Raw genomic sequence first — 21,954 nt, forward strand, 5'->3', positions numbered from 1 at the left:
CCTTGTCCTGGGGCATTACCCACTGAGCCTCACTCTGCTGTGACAAGCTAGTTACTCCACACTGCCCCCGCCCCGTCACTGAGATCTGATTCTGCCTCATGCTGCTCACACATGCACACTAAGTTTTCCCCACCAGACACTGAACATGTCACACCCGTTGCCTAAAATGACTTCTCCCTTTCCTGTCCTTCAAGGTTGACTCAGTCCTTTCTGCTTCCACAAATGCAAAATGACCTCTTTCTTCCCAACTCTAAAAGTTCAGTAGGGACTTCCCTGGTGCTGAAGCATGTATCTGCTGATGCTTTTTAAGTTGACCTGTCTTTATACTTAGAAATGTCTCTTAATAGTAGGCTTCTCCTGTGACTCAGATGGTAAAGGATTTGCCTGCAATGCTGGAGAACTGTGCTCGATCCCTGGGTCAGGAAGATGCCCTGGAAAAGGAAATGACAACTCACTCCAGTATTCTTGCCTGGAGAATTCTGTGCACAGAGGAGCCTGGCAGGCTATAGACCATGGGGTCGCAAAGAATCGGACATGACTGAGCAACTATCACTCACTCACTCACTGCTGCTGCAGTGGATAAGAATCTACCTGCCAATGCAGGGGACATCAGTCAGATCCCTGGTCCAAGAAGATTCCATAGGGTGCAGAGCAACTAAGCTGGTGGGCCACAACTACTGAGCCGGAGCTCTAGATCCTGCAGGCTTCAACCACTGAGCCCATGCCGCTAGAGCCTGTGCTCCGTAAGAAGAGAAGCCACGGCAATAAGAGGCCCAAATACCACAATGAAGGGTAGTCCCGTCTCGCTGCAACTAGAGAAAGTCCATGTACAGCAAAGAAGATCCAGCATAGCCAAAACTACTTAAATCAATAAATTTCAAAAACTAAATAAATAAAAGTGAGCTAGTTTTACACCACTTATTGCTGTTTCCCATGGATCAGTTATTTGTGTATCTTTTTCCTACTGAATTATTAAGCATTCTGAGGGTAAAGCCTGTGTTTCTCTCATCTTTGAGTCATGCACAGTCCCTTGTGAAGGACAGATATACAGGCTATATTCCTAGAAAGAAGGGAAGGGGCGGGAAGGAAGGCACTTAGCTGGAAGGGTGATTTCAGATCCTGGAAGAAGCTTCCTCTGGCAAATCTCACGAATCTGGTCTGGGATGCTTGACAGTTCTGTCAAAGCCTAAGGTCTGATACAGTTACAAAGGAAATTTTCAAGGGAAAGGAAACACTTTTAATCCCTATTATTCACTCGGTGTCTAGTCTTAGATTACTGCGAATGAGATTCAAATTCTTTCTGGAAATCAGGTTTTGAAAGGGAGTGAAAAGAAGGAAGGCTGGGGAACTTTCATTTGGGGCACCAAAGGAAAATGTCTCCTGTTTCTTCCCGGTGCCCTATGCTGTGAAGAGGTCAACACATTTTCAGTTCAGTTCAGTTGCTCAGTTGTGTCCGACTCTTTGCGACCCCATGGATTGCAGCGTGCCAGGCTTCCCTGTCCATCACCAACTCCTAGAGCTTACTCAAACCCACTGAGTTTGTCCATTGAGTTGGTGATGCCATCCAACCATCTTATCCTCTGTCGTCCCCTTCTCCTCCCGCCTTCAATCTTTCCCAGCATCAGGGTCTTTTCAAATGAGTCATTTGGACAGTGTCAAATCAGATGTCTGCAGTAATACACAATGCCTGGGACAGACCTTTAGTTTCCTACTTCTCTCTGGGAGGACGGATCTTTCCTTCCTACTCTCTCGTTTCATCAGAGACTTGAAAGTTTTGTGGACAGGATACTAAAATCATTTGGGGCCAAATAACTATGCCCAAAGCATATTCATTTATAAGGGAATAAAATATGTTAAGTTTGACTTGAGTGATTTTTATCAGCCACTTTGAAGGGATTCACAAGAAATGTGGAACTAATCAGAGAAATATTGGGAAACAGCATTACTACAGGCTAAATTTTTACCCCCCCCCAACTCACATATTGATGTCCTAGCCCCTCGTTCCACAGAATGTGACTATGTTGGAGATAGGAGCCAAAAAGAGGTGATTAAGGTAAAATGAAATTGCATGGGTGGGACCTCATCCAATCTGACTGATGTCCTTATAAGAACAGGAGATTAAGACAGAGATCTCTACACACACAGAAGAAAGACCACTGAGGACATAGCAAGAAGGTGGCCATGGGCAAACCAAGGAGAAAGGCCTTGGGAGAAGCCAAACTTGCCCACACCTTGATCTTGGACTTTCAGCCTCCAAATGTCTGTTGCTTAAGCCACCTCATCTGGTATTTTGTTATGGCAGCCTGAACTAATTAATATGAGCATGATGCCTCAGATGCCAGAAATAAAGAAAATAAGCTAAAAATGGACACATTTTAATAAAATCTCTCCTCATCTCCTGTGACTGCCAAGCATCATATAGGAGTTGCGGGAAGAAGGGCCATAGCTTTGATGAACAGTAAGTGAAAGAATGGTGACTCATCAACAATGCAGGCCTTGCCCCATTGAGGCCAGAGGAAGTATCTCCACGGATCCCTGACAAAACATTTCAGTTCAGTTCAGTTCAGTCCCTCAGTAGTGTCCGACTCTTTGCGACCCCAGGAACCACAGCATACCAGGCCTCCCTGTCCGTCACCAACTCCCGGAGTTTACCCAGACTCATGTCCATTGAGTTGGTGATGCCATCCAACCATCTCATCCCCTGTCATCCACTTCTCCTGCCTTCAATCTTTCCCAACATCAGGGTCTTTTCAAATGAGTCAGCTCTTCGTATCAGGTGGCCAAAATATTGGAGTTTCAGCTTCAACATCAGTCCCTCCAATGAACACTCAGGACTGATCTCCTTTAGGATGGACTGGTTGGATCTCCTTGCAGTCCAAGGGACTCTCAAGAGTCTCCAACACCACAGTTTAAAAGCATCAATTCCTCAGCACTCAGCTTTCTTTATAGTCCAACTCTCACATCCATACATGACTACTGGAAAAACCATAGCCTTGACTAGACGGGACTTTGTTGACAAAGTAATGTCTCTGCTTTTTAATATGCTGTCTAGGTTGGTCATAACTTTCCTTCCAAGGAGTAAGCGTCTTTTAATTTCATGGCTGCAATCACCATCTGCATTTAGTCACTTAGAAATTGTGAATCTAACCGCTGGATAAGAATGACAGCAAAATTACTAGGGGCTCAAAACATACACCACATTATGGCAACTGCTATTATTGATATAAAAAAACCATAATGTGCACATGGTTGCACAAAAGAACCAACATTTGCACATGCAAAGCACATATAATTTGAAAAATATAATTTCTCTGGAATTTGCAAAATAACCAATCTTGGTTTTTGTGAATGACCATTACATGTAGAATTTTTTATAGATACCACTAAGATTAAGTATCATAATAGGCCTTTAAATTATGTTGATAATAGTACATAATCTGTGCTAAAAGAAGCCTACATGTTATTCCCGTAATAAACCACCTGGCTTGCTCTGTGCTTAAAGCACATCATGGCTCCAATGACATGGAGTCTCTTGCATCATGTCTTATCAAGTTTCCCCAATTTTGTGAATGCAGGATTTTCTCCTATAAGACTTATGTTTTCCATCATTTGCTTGTGTGGCCTCTGGCAACTTGCAGGTGTTTGTTTGGAAAGGAGAGGCATTTTCCAAGATGACACAACAAGCTGATGTTCTAAATCCTGGGAGCTTGATTCCTGCCTGTTTCTGTTTCTAGGAGACTATATGATTGGCCATTAGCCATCTTCTCTATCCCCATCATTGCCACTGCTGCCTGTGACTTGGCCATTTAAGGCTGCTAAGCACTTTTCCCTAAAGAATAGCCTGAGCCATAGAAGGGCTGTGGGGTTCACTGGCGTTATTGTGTTACTTGTTGGTGCCTTGGAAAATGGGTCACCCGGGAGTTGAAATTAAGCACCGAAGAGAGGACAGTAATTCGTTCATACCCTTATGAACAACTGCGGTGAAAGCAGCACTCAGCAGTGGGTGATAATCATTCGTGGTTTCAGACCAGACTGAAGGGCGTCTACGGACTGACTAGCTCCAGCTTTAGCCATACATCTGACAAAACTACAGATGATTTCAAGTACATCAGTGGTGGATTTTAAGGTATTATGCACTCAGATTTTAATTCAGCTAACAGCTTTAAAGCATCACTATTCAGTATGAATATGTGCAAGCCACATGTGTCATTTAAAATGGTCTCATTGCTGGGGATTTCCCTGGAGGTCAGTGGTTAAGAATCTGCCTTTCAATGCAGGGGACATGGGTTCGATTACTGGTTGGGAAACTAAGATCCCACATGCATCTGGGCAACTGAGCTCAAAACCCAAAACTAGAGAGAAGCCTGTGCACTGCAACTAAGACCCAATGCAGCCATAAATAAACAAAAAAAATATTTAAAAATGTTCTATTTGCCACAAATAAAAAGTAAGTTGTAGCAGCTAAAATTAATTTTAATAATATATTTTATTTTACAAAGTATCCAAAATACAATTATTTCAATACCTAAAAATATTTAAAACCTTTAATGAGATATTTTATCTTCACTTTTTTGTAATAAGTCTTCTAAATCTGATGTGTTTTCACAGTCTATCTCAGTTGGATGCTAAGTTTTAATCAGAAATGCTTGGTCTGAAGTAGATTTCATAGAATTGACAGTTGAAAAAGTGGATTCGTTTACAAACCTAAACTGGTCCAAGTGGATTCATTTACAAACCTAAATTGGTCCAAACCATGACTGTATTATTAGATTTTCAATTTAAATTTAGATTAAATTAAAATTCAGCTCATAACTATTTGGAAACTAATAATTATGATCCAGTATATGCCTAGGAGTGGTAGAAAATAAAGTTTAAAATGGTAGCTTGGGGCAGTTTACAGCTTCAAATGGCAGGCCAAAGAGTTTTTTCTAAATGGGGAAAAAGTTTCTCGTGAGGAGAGATGTAAACTGTGTTTGGGGGAAGATTCACGTAGCATTGATGTGGATGGTGGATGGAAAGGGGGACAAGTTGCAGGCTAAAAGGACAATTAGTTACTGCACTAGTCCAAGCAAAATATAATGAAAAAGTGAGGAAGTGCTCCCGCTGCCGCCGCCGCTCTCGGCGCTGCTCCGGGCCTCAGCGGCTCGCACCAGGCGCCGTTGGGACGTTTCCCGGGGGGCGGAGACGCACACAGCGGCCGGGGGCTCGGCCGGTTTATTTTTTTTTTAAAAAAAAAAAAAGAAAAAGTGAGGAAGATGCTAGGAAAGGAAATAAAATTATAAATTTAATACATATATATATAAAGATATCAGGAAATGTGGGCAGGAAATCAAAGAAAAGGAGGGGTCAGAGAGTTCTATGACAACTAAAATAAAGAAGTACAGAAGAAGGGCTGGAGGGAGAAGAGTTATTTCTATTACATTTGATATAAATGTTTTAAAAAAGATTGGAATATGTACATATGTTCTGGTGGGTGGGAGGAGACCTTTGGGCAGACATGAAAAGAAATCAAAATCTATTTATAGAATTGTCAAATTAGCAGAATGGGCAACTTTCTTAGAAGTACTATATACTATTCCAACAGTTGGGAGTGTCTGATAAATTAAATTATGGTACCACTCTTTAGAAATTTATGCAGCTGTTAAAAATTACTGCTGTTGAATTATTTCAAGGGATGTGGGAAATTGCTTAAGATGTATTTTTAAATGAAAGCTTTTAAGTTTAGCTAATAAAAGTCCAATTTTTTAAGAAAGGATATGCACTTACATAACATATAGCACAGAAAAGGTATAGAAGGACACATACCAGGCATATATTATCTCTGCAGAGTAAGACTGAAAGGGGCAAGGGCTTTTATGTTTTTTTACTTTGGTTTTGCTTGAACTTGCTTCAGAGAACATATTATTTTTATTTTTGAAAAGGGAGACCAGAAAAATGACTAAACGGGTTTTCTGTCAAAAAATTAACTCCGGGGACTTCCCTGATGGGCCAGTAGTTAAGATGCTACATTTCAACTGTAGGGGGTTCAGTCCCTGGTCAGGGAACTAAGACCCCACATGCCACATGGTGCAATAAAAAATAATTGAAATCAGTAAATGACTTACAGAATTATCTCTGGGCCATTTTAATTTTCTTATTACAAACTTTTTTTATATTTCAGTATGTAATACTTTTATAATCAGAAAAATATCATAAAGGAAACAATCTGTAATATCAATGGTAAAATCAATTTTAAGTCTGTTAGCAAAGCCATAGGTTAGGGTTGGGTGTTTCTTTAAACAGATTTGTATCCAATTTCCTTTACTTTTTTGGGGCTCACGATTACTTTTATAGCTGCTGAAGCTATTTCCACACATTAAAAAAAAATGATTTCCATTCAATGTGGCCAAAAAGGAAAATGGAGGCCAACCCCAAGGCAAACATTCCTTAGAGAAGACAAAAAGCCTCTGTAACCTGTGGAATGAAAACTTCACCAGTAGAATGTGACTCTCTTGTCATGAATGACTTCAACTGCTGGTGGACAGAAATTTTTAATGAGAACAAAGAGCATTGGAATGATTTCAATGCTCTGGTTGTCATTCCAGGCCAAACACACCAGTAACTTTATATTATAATGATAGGGACAAAGAACAAGGTGTCCCATTCACTGTGAGGCTCCTGCAACAAGAGGGCGCAGAGTCTCACTGAAGTGGAAACGAGAGGGAACTTTCAAGGGGCGCGGAAACGGCTGTGAGCAGGTAAATCACCATTAGCCACATAAATAATGGCCGAAATGGGTGAAGAGATGAAAAGATGCCGTCTGATCATTCACCAATGTAAAGATGTGCACTAAATCAGGGTCTTTTCTGTCTGACGCTGTTGTTTTTACTGAACAGTTAAGCACCCAAGGAAATACCAGTTGGGTCTTAAAGACAATTTATAGCCGGGTTGGCCTCATTGCACCTGGCTGTGTTTTGACAGCAGGTTTCGTCAGTTTACGGCGGAGATTCTTGTCTATGCTATAAGCTGTCACTAATGCAACTAGACCTTTGGAAAAAATGTACCACTCAGAGGCAAATCTTTCCCTTCCATGGACCCCTCCCCCTTTTAATGAAAAGCAAAAGCTGGTGGCAAAGCCTCTTCTTCTTCAAGGGAAACTACAGAACCTCCTGGGAGTGAGCAGGTCAGCCCCAGTGTGATGGCGCTAGTTGGGTGCGCCTGCTTCTGGGCACTCGATTAAGGACTCTTTCTTTTCTCTTCCCTCGGGGCTAACTGCTGAACACAGCTGCCTTCTTGTTCTGGGCCAGGAAATGCAGGATTTTGCCCTTTGAGCTCCCAACTTTTCCCAGCTTCCAGCCCCCCCTAAGAATGTCTGGGAGCCTTGCAACAGCCTGGCCTGAGAACTCCAGGCAGCAGGCTTCAGGGGATACCCACCCCTCACCCCCAAAGAAAACAACAAGAGCAGGGTGTGGCTATTTGGGATCAGACAAACCTTAACTTTGTTCCCGGGGATTTTTGCACTCAGCTAGTGACCTGATTTGGAAGCATCCATCTTGGAAATCACAGGAACTCATTACACGTGACATACACAAGTTGAAAGCACTGCCTCCCAGGACCAGGTGCTCCCGAACGTCTCACTTTGTTCTGCGTGTTTAGGACACAGCATTTTATTCTTTTTTGCTCCCAGAAGGATTGGGCCAAACAAATAAGTTTTAACAGGTGACACGCATTCCTGAACCGAAGGCCGTGCGTCCTTCCTCGGGAATGAGCTCCTGGTGGCTGGTGGCCGACGTTGCCCCGTGTGTGGCAGAACAGGACAAAGACGAGAGGAGAGGGATGAAAAGGTAATGGAGAACAGCCCCTCCTGTTCCTTAATTTCATGGTTCACAGACATTCATTGACATTCAGACACTCCCAAGGGGAAGCTCGTATAACCAGTCATGAAACCAGAAACGAGCAGGCTAACAGGCCGCTTGCTTGTGCCCCGGGCAGACTTTCTCCCCACCGTGGGGTCCACTCCCAGACACTCGGGCCCACCGAGACGGGTCTGCAGCTGCTCTGGGGGTTGGAAGAGTTCCAGGCCCACCGGGTCCTCTGACCGGCCGCTTCTAGGCAGGGCCCAGGCTCTAGCTCGGGGCGGCCCTCGGGGCTCTTGGAAGCACAAGACCCGGGGAGAGGGCAGCAGGGAGAAGGCAGGGGGGAGGAGGCTTCAGGCCAGGTGATTTCCACGCAGTGAGGGCTGCCAGGGAATGTCTCCCTCAGAATCACCATGGGCTGAAAGGGGGAGCAGAGAAATAAACCTGAAGGAGAGGTAGGTCCCGGGCCCCCGGACAGAGAAATGAGTCTGAACTGCTTCTTCAGATGAGAACAGCAGCTGGAGGCAGAGATGCAGAAGCAGAGGAGAAAGCATGGGCCAATGAGGGGGAAGCTATGGGCATGCCGGGTCAGAGGAGAGTGACAGGCAGGCCAGTTCACTCGTCTGGCCGCATCCACAGAGCAGAGCTCAGGACGCCGGCGGCGCTGGACTGCTGCCTGGTGAGGCTGCCCAAAGTGTGCATCACGCTGTGGAAGACCTCACTGAACACTCAGCTGAGAGTCAACCAGAACGTCCACCTCAGTCACTAGGGGCAGAGGCCTGAGGCACGCTCCACCACGGCCGGCCGAACAGTGTGGGAGACATCGTCTTCCTGACTCAGGGACACTGCAGCTCAGTGAGCTGGTTACTGTTATGTGTGTTTAGGCCCCCAGTCAGGTCTGACTCTTTGCGACCCCAGGGACTGGAGCCCACCCGGCTCCTCAGTCCATGGGGATTCTCCAGGCAAGAACACAGGAGTGGGTTGCCAGGCCCTCCTCCAGGGGTTCTTCCCAACCCAGGGATCAAACCCAGGTCTCTCACGTTGCCGGCAGATTCTTTACCATCTGAGCCACCAGGGAAGTCCATGAATATTGGGATGGGTAGCCTATCCCTCCTCCAGGGGATCTTCCAGACCCAGGAATTGAACTGGGGTCTCGTACATTGCAGGCAGATTCTTTACCAACTGAGCTATCAGGGAAACCCGCTTACTTGTATAAGGATATATATATATATAAAGAAACCACTGCCATGATTGATACACTAAGTGATAAGCCTTACTGTTCTCCACAGAGTCCGGTGAGGCAGTTATCTGAAGCTCACCTGTGGAATTCCAGAACTCTCCAGCCAGTCTCGGAAGATGTTTCCAACAGACAGCTCAGGCCTTTAAAAATAAAACGACAAAAAAGTAAAGGATTAAAAAGTTACGGAGTGGACTTCCCTGGTGGCACAGTGGGTAGAAATCCACCTGCCGAAGCGGGGGACACGGGTTCAATCCCTGGTCTGGGAAGATTCCACATGCTGCGGAGCAACTAAGCCGGTGCAGCGCAACTACTGAGGCTGTGTGCGGCAACAACTGAGGCCCGTGCTCCCAAACAAAGAGTAGTCCTCCTCATCGCAAGTATAGAGAAAGCCTGAGCCCAGCAATGAAGACCCAGCAAGCCAAAAATAAATAAATAAATAAATAAATACATTTTTAAAAGTTACAGTGCACTTATTACTAATAATACAGAATGGATCTAACTCTCGGGGCACATCACAGCATTGTTCTTCCAGAGAAATCTGGAGAAAGTGCAGTGCTGTCTCAGATTAAAGTGAGGAGGGGGCACGGTCACATTCAGTAGAGTGTCTCTCTAGTCCACAGGAGTGCACATGATGAGATCTAAGGAATCAAAGGGGCCCCACAGGAGGTCCTTGATGCCGTGAGAGGAAGTCTTCGTTGGGCGTGCCTATGCAGGGAGGAGGGGGCATGTTCATGGGACATGTCAGGCGTGACTGCTTCCTGGAGAGAGGTGGAGTAACATGAAATCCGAACCTCACAGCACTGAGTGTGTCAAAATGAAATGCCAACTTCACGGTGACGATGGGTGACAGCAAGCAAAAATGATACAACTCATCATGGGAACCCTGGGAGGCGCAGAGCCGTGGAGCACATGTGGCTTTCTGCTGCCTGTTTTCAAGCAGGTCTTCATTCCGCTTTATTCAGAATGTTATGATTGCTTGTTTGTTCCAAGGTCAGCTGAAATCTTTTGGTTTCATGCCTGCTGATTTAAATACTCCTTTAAATGTACCCAGTGGCCAATATGTTTAGGGTCCACAAGCTTTAGGTCATGTCTTCCTGTCTTACTGAAGTTTAAGCAATTCCTCCCTGGCTTCGAGATAATTCCTGCTCACGCCCAGTCTCTCCAGCCACAGAGGCCTTCCTGGAATCCTCTTTCAGGCCGCGTACGTCACACCCACACGGCCCTGTCTTCTGTGGCACAGTATCCTGTCGCAGCCTGAGACTGCAATTTGTTTTGTTACTTGACTTGTAAATGTCTCCTCACTAGATCAAAGCTCTCTGAGACCAGGGTTGGTGTCTGTTTTACTCACTTCTCTTAACCCTGCACTTAAAACCGTTGTGGTGTAAGTATCCCCATAGATACTTTTTATTTGAATGAATGAAAACAGATTTCATTGTTGACTCAATAAAAATTATTCCTTTTTAAGTTAATGATCACCTTGCCCACTAAGATATCCCCAAGTCATTAAGGCCTGTATCTTTTTAAATTTTATGTATTATATACTCCATTACATGTATGAAATATTCCCTCCTCCCTCCCTTTGGAATTGTAAAGAGGCTGTGGAAAGATACAGTGCCATCTACATCAGTTAAGATGCTGAAGGCCAAGCGCTCCCCTCACGCCTGTACTGTTCTGCTGCAGGCTGGACGCAGTGAGAAGGGAGGGAAGAGCGGGCCTAGGTGGCTTAAGGAAGACAGGGTTGACTGATCTTGTCCTTCCTTTTCTTCTTCACTGAGAAGCAAGTCACTAGTGTGTCTTGGTCTTCCCCTGTTGTTCAGTTGCCAAACTGTGTCTGACTCTTTGTGACCCCATGAACTGCAGCATGCCAGGCTTCCCTGTCCTTCACTGTCTCCCACAGTTTGCTCAAACTCATGTCCACTGAGTCAGTGATGTCATCCAACCATCTCATCCTCTGTTACTCCCTTCTCCTCTTGACCTCAACCTTTCCCAGCATCAGGGTCTTTTCATCAAGTGGCAGCTGGAGCTTCAACTTCAGCATCAGTCCCTCCAATGAATATTCAGGGTTGATTTCCTTTAGGATTGACTGGTTTGATCTCCTTGCAGTCTAAGGGACTCTCAAGAGTCTTCTCCAGCACCACAGTTTGAAAGCATCAATTCTTCGGCACTTAACTTTCTTTATGGTCCAACTCTCACATCTGTACATGACTACTGGAAAAGCCATAGCCTCGACTAGATGGACCTTTGTTGGCAAAGTAATGTCTCTGCTTTTTAATACATTGTCATAGCTATTCTTCTAGGGAGCAAGTGTCTTTTAATTTCATAACTGTAGTTACATCCTCATTGATTTTGGAGCCCAAGAAAATGAAATCTGACATTGTTTCCACATTTCCCATCCATTTGCCACGAAGTGATAGGACCTGGGGAGGTCTTCCCTACCCAGGGCAAAAGCAAAGGTGGTTGAAGGGGGAAACTGTTGCTTTCAGCAAAGAGAAAATACACAGAGGGGAGAAAAATTAGTTTGGATTCATTTTCGAGATGATGCTCATCTGTGGGATGACCAGACAGGGAAGAGGCCAGAAGTGAATAAGGGGAAGGTGACCACCCTCCCAGGCTGTTTGTCCAGTTCCCAGGTCAGTGAAATTACTGGCTGTGCCTTGTATGAAAGGCCAGGAGCCACCATTCCTGGGCTCTTTCCCACTGTTTCTTTGTCGTCATCTCAGCGCCCATGGCCAAGTCTCCTCTGTAGGCTGTGAGAGCGTGGAAGTGTGTGCTCATGTGCGTGCATGCACACGTGCCCTCAGATGGCTGTGTGCGTGCGCGCACACACACGCACGCGTGTGCACACGTGAGCGCACTTGGAGTGGGGGTGGGATGACCAGAAGAGAGGAGGCATCTCTCAGCACATTAAGGTCATTATGATATCTTGGATTTGATTTATTTGTTTGGCCGTAGAAAGAGGCTCTGGAAATGCCCTCACCTGGCATAATTGATATGCCAGGAGGAGGAAAGTGGTGTCAAAGGGCCACTTAGAGAAGCGCTCAAGAGGACTTGAGGTTGTTTTACTTTCTAGTGACATGTGCCAGGCTGGAAGGTAAGACAGATTTGGTAACTTCCATTGAGGATGGTGTTCAGAAGAAGGTTCGTTCTTGTTTGGAACGAATGCAAACAGTTCCCACCTGGTCTGGCACCAGGGGGCAGTTCATCTGGTGTGTAGAGCTCCTGCCTGGGGCTTGAGCAGCTCTGGAGGCCCTGCTGGCGCTCTCAACTGTTTGTCCCAGTTTAGAAGCAAGGGTCCATTTTTATCCCTGTCTATCCTTCATTGGTGCTTCTCTCTAAGTAGCCCATTCATCTTCTTCCTTTCCAGCCAAGGAGGGACAAAAGGTCTGGTTACCCATCCTTCAGGAGATACCCAGGAAGGCGGCAGCACTCAGAACTGAGCTGCACTGTGTTGTGGAGTCTAGGAAAATGAGCATTCTTAAACCTGCCACAACTTAAGATGAAGAATTTAGAAAGGATTTAGAAGACAGCAGTAGTGATGATCAAAGGGGTAAGCACATTAGATCCACAAGGGAGGTCAAGGGAACTGGGATTAAATAACCTGAAGAAGAGAAGTCTGGGAGTGACTACAGAGCCATTTGCAAGCGGTTTTACAAAAGATGGTGAACAGCTGTTGTGCATCCCCATGGAGGAGTGAGTAAGAGGACAGGGACATAAATTTCCTTTGGAGACTTTTAGCTGAAAGATGCTTCTTTAGGGGTGGCACGGTCAGGGGATGGCATGGTGGAGGGCAGGGGCTGGGAGGTGAGTCCTGGAGTGTTACTGACTGAAGACCACATCTTCACCAACGAAGACTGAGAACAGGCTAAAGCTTATCTATGTGGCAAACAATCAATGGATGCCTATCAGGTACAGGGTTCGGATAGGGTTCTGTACAAGACTAATACTATTATCCCCATCTTAGAGATGAACAAATAAAGGTCCAAGGGGCTGAGGGTCTTGCTCAGGGCCTCCCTGACGGTGCTCACAGAGCTGGGACTCAGCCTTCTGTTGTCTGGCTGCAAAGCTCTCACTTTTCTTCCTGTGTGGAATTCACAATACATTGTTCATGATTTACGGTGCAGACAAGCCTGCAAGAGGAGAAGGCCTGTGCTGGTCTGCCAATGCTGACTTCTTGGTCCTATCTCTCCTGCTGAAGGTGACCTGGCTGCTGTCGTGGCTGCCCTGTTTGTCTGCCCCCAATTACAGTTCAGAAGAGATAGGGGGACCCTTGGGAGGGGCAGGAGTGTGAGGACAGGAGAGTTCATTGTTCAGCTGCATCCAAGAGCAAAAGACACTCTCCTGTGAATGAAGAGAACCTGTGTTTCCAGATCACTTACCTCTGGAAAGGTTCAAAACACCTTATAACCATTATCACTTCATTCCTCATAATATCCTCGTGAAGTGGGTGTCAATTGTCGTGTGGCTTTTTAACAGATGGAGAAACTGCAGCATAAGAAAACTGTTCAAAGTCAGCCCTGCTGCTGCTGCTAAGTCGCTGCAGTCGTGTCCGACTCTGTGCGACCCCATAGATGGCAGCCCACCAGGCTCCTCCGTCGATGGGATTTTCCAGGCAAGAACACTGGAGTGGGTTGCCATTGCCTTCTCCAAAAGTCACCCAGGCTAAAGGAAAGGGCTAGAGAAAAGACCTAGGTTTCTAAACTCCCAGTCTCAGTGCAGACATCAAACTGCACAGATGCCCACTTACAGATTTCTTATGTGTAATAAGATGCTAAATTCTGAGAGGAAGATCAAAGCATTAACTCCATCCACTAAAAACAAATGTAAACATTATAGAAGTAGCAGAAGTAGGTTTACCTCCCAAGGAAATTATGGGAGATGGTCTGAAAATGCTGAATTTTCAGGAATGAAAGGGGCTTTATGTTTTATTTTTTAAAATGTACATAATTTTTCCTGTTTTGATCATAATTACTGAGATGATAGTACAGGTGAAGTTCATTTCTGGACTTGGATATGTAGCAGTGGTAAAGCTGAAAGCTGACTTTTTCAAATCAAGACACTCAGAGTCAAGGCCAATGGTGAGTTTTTCCCCTCTGAGATCATGGAGCTTAAATAATCACAACAGACAAGCAGAAGCATTTCCACTTCTCTGGGACCTAGGACTTACAGGAAATTACTCTTCTGCATGTCTGCTCACTATGGAAATTGATTTTATACAGATAACTAAAAGTACACAGACCCAGCCTGCATGCCCTCCGTCTCTGTACTAGTGAGCGGTGCTTCTGCCTCATTCCTGAGGCCTCCCGGGTATCCGGAACAGCCGGCTGTCTCACCCTCTGGCCGGAGAGCCCCCATGCTGTACACCCGTGTCCTGAAAGGCAGCTCTGAGTTTTAGGAATGGGTCTCCAGACGCTGTGAGCTCTGAATGTAGTCACATGTAACACACAATGGGGGGAAAGGGCTGGCCATCCTGCATGATGCTGGTTAGAAAAATAAGTTGTGTTTAAGGTCAGGAAAGTGACCAGTAGCTCTTCTCTTCTTAATGTTATAGTACACAGAAAGAAGAGCTAGGCATGGGATGAAAAGAGCATTTATATGCTGTGTGTACGACATTGCTCGGTCAGTTGACTTCTGGGGGTGGCATGACAAGGGTAGGGTGCTGACTATTAGCCATATCTGCTGCTTGTGCCTATCAACTCAGTGCTGATCAGGAGAAAGGCCTTTATCACCCTTGGCTCTGTCTTCAGCCCCTTGAGATTCTAAAGATCACCTCCTATCTGCGCGCCTACAGGAAAGCAAAAGGCCCGTGCTTCGGGAACAGAGTGAAGGTGCAGAGAACACGGGCAGGGCAGTTCTCCATGGCCTCAGGCTTTGGGGGCTCCCACGTTCAGGGTCTGAAGCGGAAAATGTTCTTGTTCTGAAATGCAACTTACATTCTGTATGGGTTTTTAAAGGTCAGTAATTTATGTTTTTGAGTTCCTTCCTACCTGGGGATACAAACAGTGTATGCCTCAACGCTTTATGCATGGTTACTTCTTTTCTTGATCAGAGCAAGTCATCTGCACTTGGGTAGATAATGAAGATTGCTGAGGTAACATTTACAAACAAGTACTCCCTAGCTTCAAGGGGGAGGAAGAGTACTGAATTAAAACAAACACGTGAATGTGCGCACACAAACATAATAACTGGTGAGCAAAGAAAGAGCCGGCAGCTGTTGATACTGTTGGACTATCAGGTGGGGAAGGCACGCTGGATAGACACTCCTAGCTGCTTCTTCTCTTGGTCTCATCAGCTTTTGGACAGAAACCACTCACTGAAGATGTCTAAAACATGGTTTCTCATCTCCCCTCTTCCACCTTCAAACACTCAGCCTTCCCTCCCTTTGCCCCATACTGATTCCTGAGACCAAACACCTGCCGTCTGGATTGCCAGGACTTCTATACTCCGCATGTAACTGAGTGGCAGAGAGAGAGAAAGGTCAGATCATGCAAGGACTCGTCGTTTCAGCTCAACCAGTCAACCAACTTAACTGTGGCACTCCTGGGATATTCCCGAGATCTGTTCAAAGCCCGCTGCCACCATCCACCCATGGTCCCAGCTCTGGATCTTGAGTGAGCTGCCGTTCCTGTCTCTGGTTGGTCTCCTGATAGCTAGTTCCCTCCATCCTATCTATCTCCCACGCTGACCACTCCCAGATACCTTTCTAACCTGCGGATGGCACTCCCCTACCTGAAGCCTTCAGCAGTACCTCTGGCCTGAAGTCTTGAGCATAGGACTGCTGAGCCCCACCTCCGTGCTGAAGTTTACCATAGAACTTCCTACCCTGAGTCATGACCTGTTTCATGTACACCTTTAGCAGCTGACTAGGAGCTCCCTGAGGGCTAAGCGTAGACTTAATTTTTTATTTCCTAGTGTCCAGCCTAAAACCTGGTGAAGGAGGTACTCAATAGAGAATGTTAAAATTAATCGAAGCAAGAGAATGAGAGAAAGGCAGTATGATGTGGGCTGGCCCTAGGGCTTTAACTGGCTGGTCTAACCTAAAAAATTTTGTCTTGTTCAGCATAGCTCACGTGCCTAACAGATGTGTCTGAAGATCAGCTTGCGATGGAGTCAAAGATTAGAGGCTCCACGGGTAGGTGTGGGGCCTTCGGAGAGCTGGATAAAATTGGTACAACGTGCTGCACAGGTAAAAGAATCAACAGTCTGCTTTAAAAGCTGGATTAGATTCTGAGATTAGTGAGCAGGAAAGACAATGTCTGAGTTTCAAAATATATTCTAGTATACTTGCTGAAATACATTAATTGTAGCAATGAAGTCTCAACTCTTAAGGAAAATTTTTTAAAAAAACTTAAGCCTGCTAGTCAAAACATGATGCTAACTGGGTGAGGCATCCTCTCGAAGGGCGAAGGTTGGTGGTCAGTGGGCACCTTTCAATGGAGATGCTGCTCTTAACATCCACAGTCACAACAAAAGTTACTTTGTGAGATTATAAAAAATATTCACAATGATAAAATCTAGGTGCCCTCAGAGCTAGAGGGCTTGGGCCATCCAAATGAACTCCATAACCTTATTAGGAAGGGGATGTAAAGAAAGAAGACCTCCAAAATGAAAAATGCACCTTGTTGCCTCCATGAAAATTGCTATATTTGTGCCCTGAGAAGTTCTCCTAAAAGAATGTATAGTCATTACTCAGAAACAGACCTGGGTAACAGCCTAAGGAGGTAATAAACCATGTCTATTAACTTTCTTTTTCTTTTTTCTAAATTAGTTCCTAAGGAACTTGCTCCATTCTATTAGAGGACCTGAAAGGTTATTTCAGGGCAAGTATAAAAGAAAAGAAAAATTCTTACAGGTAACCTGTTGTTCTTGACCTTAGCAATAATGGACATATCTGATGTGATTTTTACATGAAGCAAACCTTGAATGTTCACTTTAAAAATAAAAGGATGAAAAAAAAATAAAAGGATGGCAAATCTGAAACATTTCAGACATTCCAAAACAAGTCACCCTAACTTTTAGAACTTGTCTCTCCCCCATTCTTTTTCATGGCAGCTGAGGCCATAGAGTGTCTCCAGCTGTTTGTGCTGGCTCCTAGAATCCACACTCCCGATATTTCTAGGTCCAATTGATCATCCCAGGACTCCTGCTGGCTGGACTAGGTCCCTCCTCTATTGACAGAGGAAGATTAAACTTCTAGGCTGCAATTTGCCAAACAATGACAGAGTCATTTTTAACATTCAAAATAAAACTGGGCCCTTAATTCCTAAATTGGTCCTCACCTTTTTTCTTCTGGGATGTTCTCCAACAGCATTTGAAGGAAATCCTGGAAGAAGAAAAAAGCAAATCATTAAAGATGTCCATCAATAAATAACCCTGCCTGGAGTCATGCCAGAGACTGAGTGTTCCCAGCTGCTGACAACTCACCTGCTAGGGAAGGTAGGCTGACACTGAAATATTAGGCTATATATTCAATTTATTAATTTACTAGGGCTTCAGTCCAATCAGTTATAGAGATTTATTTTTGTAAAAACCACAAACAAATTGAAAAAAGTAATGTTTGCTATTCTGACCTAACCCAACAGTTTATTTCATTCCATGTTTAACTATTTTCAAAAGGCTAGCCCGAGCACACAGCACTGTCCCTCTGACTTAAACCATGTCCTCCTCTTCACCAGCTTTCCCTAGAGATCCTGCTTGTTTGTGCTCAGTTTCTCCGCCACCTCCGACTCTTTTGCACACCCACGGACTGTAGCCCACCAGGCTCCTCTGTCCATGGGATTCTCCAGGCAAGAGTACTGGAGTGCGTTGCCCTTTCCTCCTCGAGGGGATCTTCCCAACCCAGGGATTGAACCCATGCCTCCTGTGTCTCCTGCACCGGCAGGCAGGTTCTTTACCACTGAGCCACCAGAGATCCTGTTACATACTGAATAATCACAACTCTGAGAGGCTAGTAACTAATGGCTATTTTGCATTGCTATATGGAAAATAAAGACAAAAATCAAGACAATTAATACCCCAGTGGAGGAACAAAGATGTCACAATCCCAAAAATAGCTCGCGGGCTCCTGCCTCCATCTGCAGCCTCTTCTGGTGCCACGGCGCAAATCCTCAATTGTTTGATTTAAGATGTTTCAAAAATAGATTTTTTTTTCTTTAATCTAAGGGCATGACTTACACACATACCCATTTTATCCTCTACTATGGAAAATGGAAAATTTCAGACACATTCAAAAGTAGCAAAGTGTAATTAACCTTCACATACCCAGTGTCCCATACCCAATCTGTGCCATCCACTTACTTGCCTCCTGCATTATTTAGAAGTAAATCCCAAACGTTAACATAATTTCACCAATCAATGTTTCAGTAAATACCTCCAAAAGGTAAGGATTATTTTAAAACCTACCCATAATATCAGAAAACCTAAATAATATTCACATGAATATTCAAAATCACATTTATATTTGATCTGCATCTTGTGTATTGTGACCAATCTTTTCAGTCCATCTTATTCTGGAATCTTGATTTGGTCTAAACTAGGTCTGTGAGATAAAACATAGGATACCCAGGTAAATTGAGGGCATACTTACATGAAAAAGTTCTTTGTTCTTAATCTGAAATTTTAATTTACATGGGGGTTGTACATTTTTATTTGCTATATGGGTAAGCCTAGTGTCAACCCTACCTCACCTGAAGGTTTGATAAGATACATTTTGGGTAAATACAGAACATGAAACAAACAAGAACAATATTTAACTTTCTAGGGACTTAATATTGAGTGATAAGTAAGACCTGAACTTAAAGGTTTTCTTTTAATAAATTGGAAATCACCTTTTAAACTGGTCCTTAAAGAGGGCACATGTGTAAGCCCAGATGACAAAATATGACACTGCCATTAATAAATGAGCATCCCTTCAGATGGACGCCCCTACCACAACCTAGCCTGCAGACCCAGGGTCAGCACAGGGCTCGGATGAGATCCATGTAACTCAGAGTGTGAGACGCAAGCGGCAGTGCACACCATTGTATTACAAACAGATGGAATGACACGGGACTAGAAATCTGCAAACAATTTGTATGACAAGGTGTTCTTTTTCTATCATGGCATTAAGCATAGCCATCACTACACTGGTGGAGTCAGCTGTCCCTTCCTATGTGTTTATGGGTGGTTAGGTCCATTTCTTCCAGAGACAGAATTTCCCTATTGAGAGCATTGGTGAAAGATTTCTTTCTTGCAACCTCTGTCCTCCTTCTAAGACTCTACGTGCCTATTGCTGCTTCACCCAAAATACATGACACAGATACAACAAACCTAATATTAACATGCAGCAGTCTAAGTACCCTAATGTTCATAGTAGCACTACTTACAGTAACCAAGATATGGACGCAACCTAAGTGAGCATCAACAGATGAATGGATGAAGAAGATATGATAGATACACAGACACAGACACACACACATATGCGCACAATAGAATATTACTCAGCCAGAAACAAAGAATGAAAGAATGCCATTTTCAGCAACATTGAATGAACCTAGAGATTGTCATACTAAGTGAAGTAAGTCAGACAAAGACAAATATCATATGATATCACTTATATATGGAATCTTAAAAAAATGATACAAATGGACTTATTTACAAAACTGAAAGAGACTCACAGACATAGAAAACAAATTTATGGTTACCAAAGGGGAAGCAGGGAGGAATAAATTAGGAGTTTAGGATTAGCAGATACACACTATTATACTATACAACACTACATATAAAATAAACAACAAGGTCCTACTATACAGTGCAGGGAACTATATTCAATATCTTGTAGTAAATGATAATGGAAGGCAGTCTGAAAAAGAATGTATGAAACACTCTGTGGTACACCAGAAACTTACACAATGTTGTACACAAACTATACTTCAGTGAAAAAAAATTTACCAGTAAAAACGGAAGGCGACAATCCCAAATAGAATGCAGTATAGTATATACTGCAGTGGGTATATTGAGAAAAAAAAAAATCAAAGGAAACAAAAGCAATATTTAGAAAGCAAAGAAGTATTTTTGATTGAGGTTCTTAAAGTCATGATTTTATTATATTAATAACTATTTTGTAAAAAAGTTGAATCAGAAATTAATTTTTCATAATCTGATATATTATTAGATTACTTTGCAGATATTTCATTGGCTTAATGACAGAATTCTTGCTTCTTTAAAATGCAAGTACTGTAATTATAATTTCTTACTAATTTCACTGTATTATCTCCTTATAGTCCATATCAACTTATCCCATATTTGTCCAGTAATTTATGCTCAATTAAGTGGGGGGGAAATTACATTAACTCAATGGCAAGGGGGAGAATTTAATTGCATGAGAAGCAGGAAATCCAGAGTTAACCTTAATTCTGCCCTTTTGCATTTTCCAATTACAATTAGATCTTTCTTTACGAAATTACAGAACACAATGTTTCAGATTTTCTGTGAATACAATAAAAGTGTAGGAGGTCCCCAAGAAGCCTTGCTTTATTTTTTTAAAAAGGTAACTGTCCCACTTCTTAGCAGGTGGTCATCTGCCTCTTCCTGCTCAGAGCTGAGAACTGCAGGCCACATAGCTAGCTGAAGGCTGCCAATCAGTCCTGAGGAAGACAGGTCTAAGGGATCACAGTTCAGTTCAGTCACTCAGTCATGTCTGACTCTTTGCGACCCCATGGACTGCAGCATGCCAGGCTTCCCTGTCCATCACCAACTCCTGGAGTCCACCCAAACCCGTGTCCATTGAGTCAGTGATGCCATCCAACCATCTCATCCTCTGTCATCCCCTTCTCCTCCTGCCCTCAATCTTTCCCAGTATCAGGGTCTTTTCCAATGAGTCAGCTCTTCGCATCAGGTGACCAAAATATTGGAGTTTCAGCTTCAACATCAGTCCTTCTAATGAATATTCAGGACTGATTTCCTTTAGGATGGACTGGTTGGATCTCCTTGCAGTCCAAGGGACTCTCAAGAGTCTTCTCCAACACCACAGTTCAAAAGCATCAATTCTTCGGCGCTCAGCTTTCTTTACAGTCCAACTCTCACATCCATACATGACCACTGGAAAAACCATAGCCTTGACTGGATGGACCTTTGTTGGCAAAGTAATGTCTGGATCACACTGGATTGCAAAAACTCAATACCTCAAGCATCCCTAAGACACGAAGCCTGTATCTCCACAGATTATGGGAATGTTTGTCTGCAGTGCTAGACATTCTCCCATCCTGTGCTCCATCCAACCCAAGAAGACACTTGGTCTCACCAGGGTAATCTCTGTACCACCAGTGGAATCAACTCAACTGGTCTTTCTTATTCCATTCATGCACATAATCTCATGGACATGAGTTTGAGTAAGCTCCGGGAGTTGGTGATGGACAGAGAAGCCTGGCGTGCTGCAGCTCATGTGGTTGCAAAGAGTCGGACCTGACTGAGCAACTGAACTGACACATGATCTTAACTACAAAATGCTCGTTTTCCTGGCTCCATTCAGAAATTGGCATACACACCTGGAGTGGACTCATCATAGAAGCCTTTCCCCATTTTCCACAACAGAATGTTTAAAAAAAAAAAGATGTCTCTTTTGAGTATTCCTTCCCTTACCACTTCTTTTCAATTCTTTCATCTGTCTTCACTCTTTACTTCAGCATGTTGGCATTTTGATAAAAAGCAACTTACAAATATCAATTGGACAAGGAGGGTTTTCCTTCAAGACTGATTCTAGGATCATGAACAGGACGTAAGGCACTGACTTGATCTAGGATCACTGACAAAGTCAGTTAGCAACAAATACTAGGGCCCTAGTTTCTTACCACTAGAGTATGCCTGAAAATATTAAAGCCAAAGACACAAAAATATCAACATTCC

The 21,954-nt window shown here is 43.9% G+C and overlaps 1 protein-coding gene across 13 annotated transcripts in view; it reads right to left on the reverse strand.

The window, feature by feature from the left end:
• The window catches only part of LOC122709939 (aminopeptidase O (putative)), a 392,862-nt gene that overhangs the window by 96,894 nt on the left and 274,014 nt on the right, over window positions 1-21,954 (reverse strand). For all 13 annotated transcript variants that reach the window (XM_043927317.1, XM_043927315.1, XM_043927318.1 and 10 more), the window contains 2 exons: window positions 17,352-17,395; window positions 9,155-9,215 (listed from right to left, as the gene is read on the reverse strand). In XM_043927317.1, the coding sequence (XP_043783252.1) occupies window positions 9,155-9,215; window positions 17,352-17,395 (105 nt within the window). The remainder of the gene's footprint in view (window positions 1-9,154; window positions 9,216-17,351; window positions 17,396-21,954) is intronic.

The sequence above is a fragment of the Cervus elaphus genome, chromosome 16, assembly GCF_910594005.1.
Source record: "Cervus elaphus chromosome 16, mCerEla1.1, whole genome shotgun sequence".
Classification (NCBI taxonomy): Eukaryota; Metazoa; Chordata; class Mammalia; order Artiodactyla; family Cervidae; genus Cervus; species Cervus elaphus.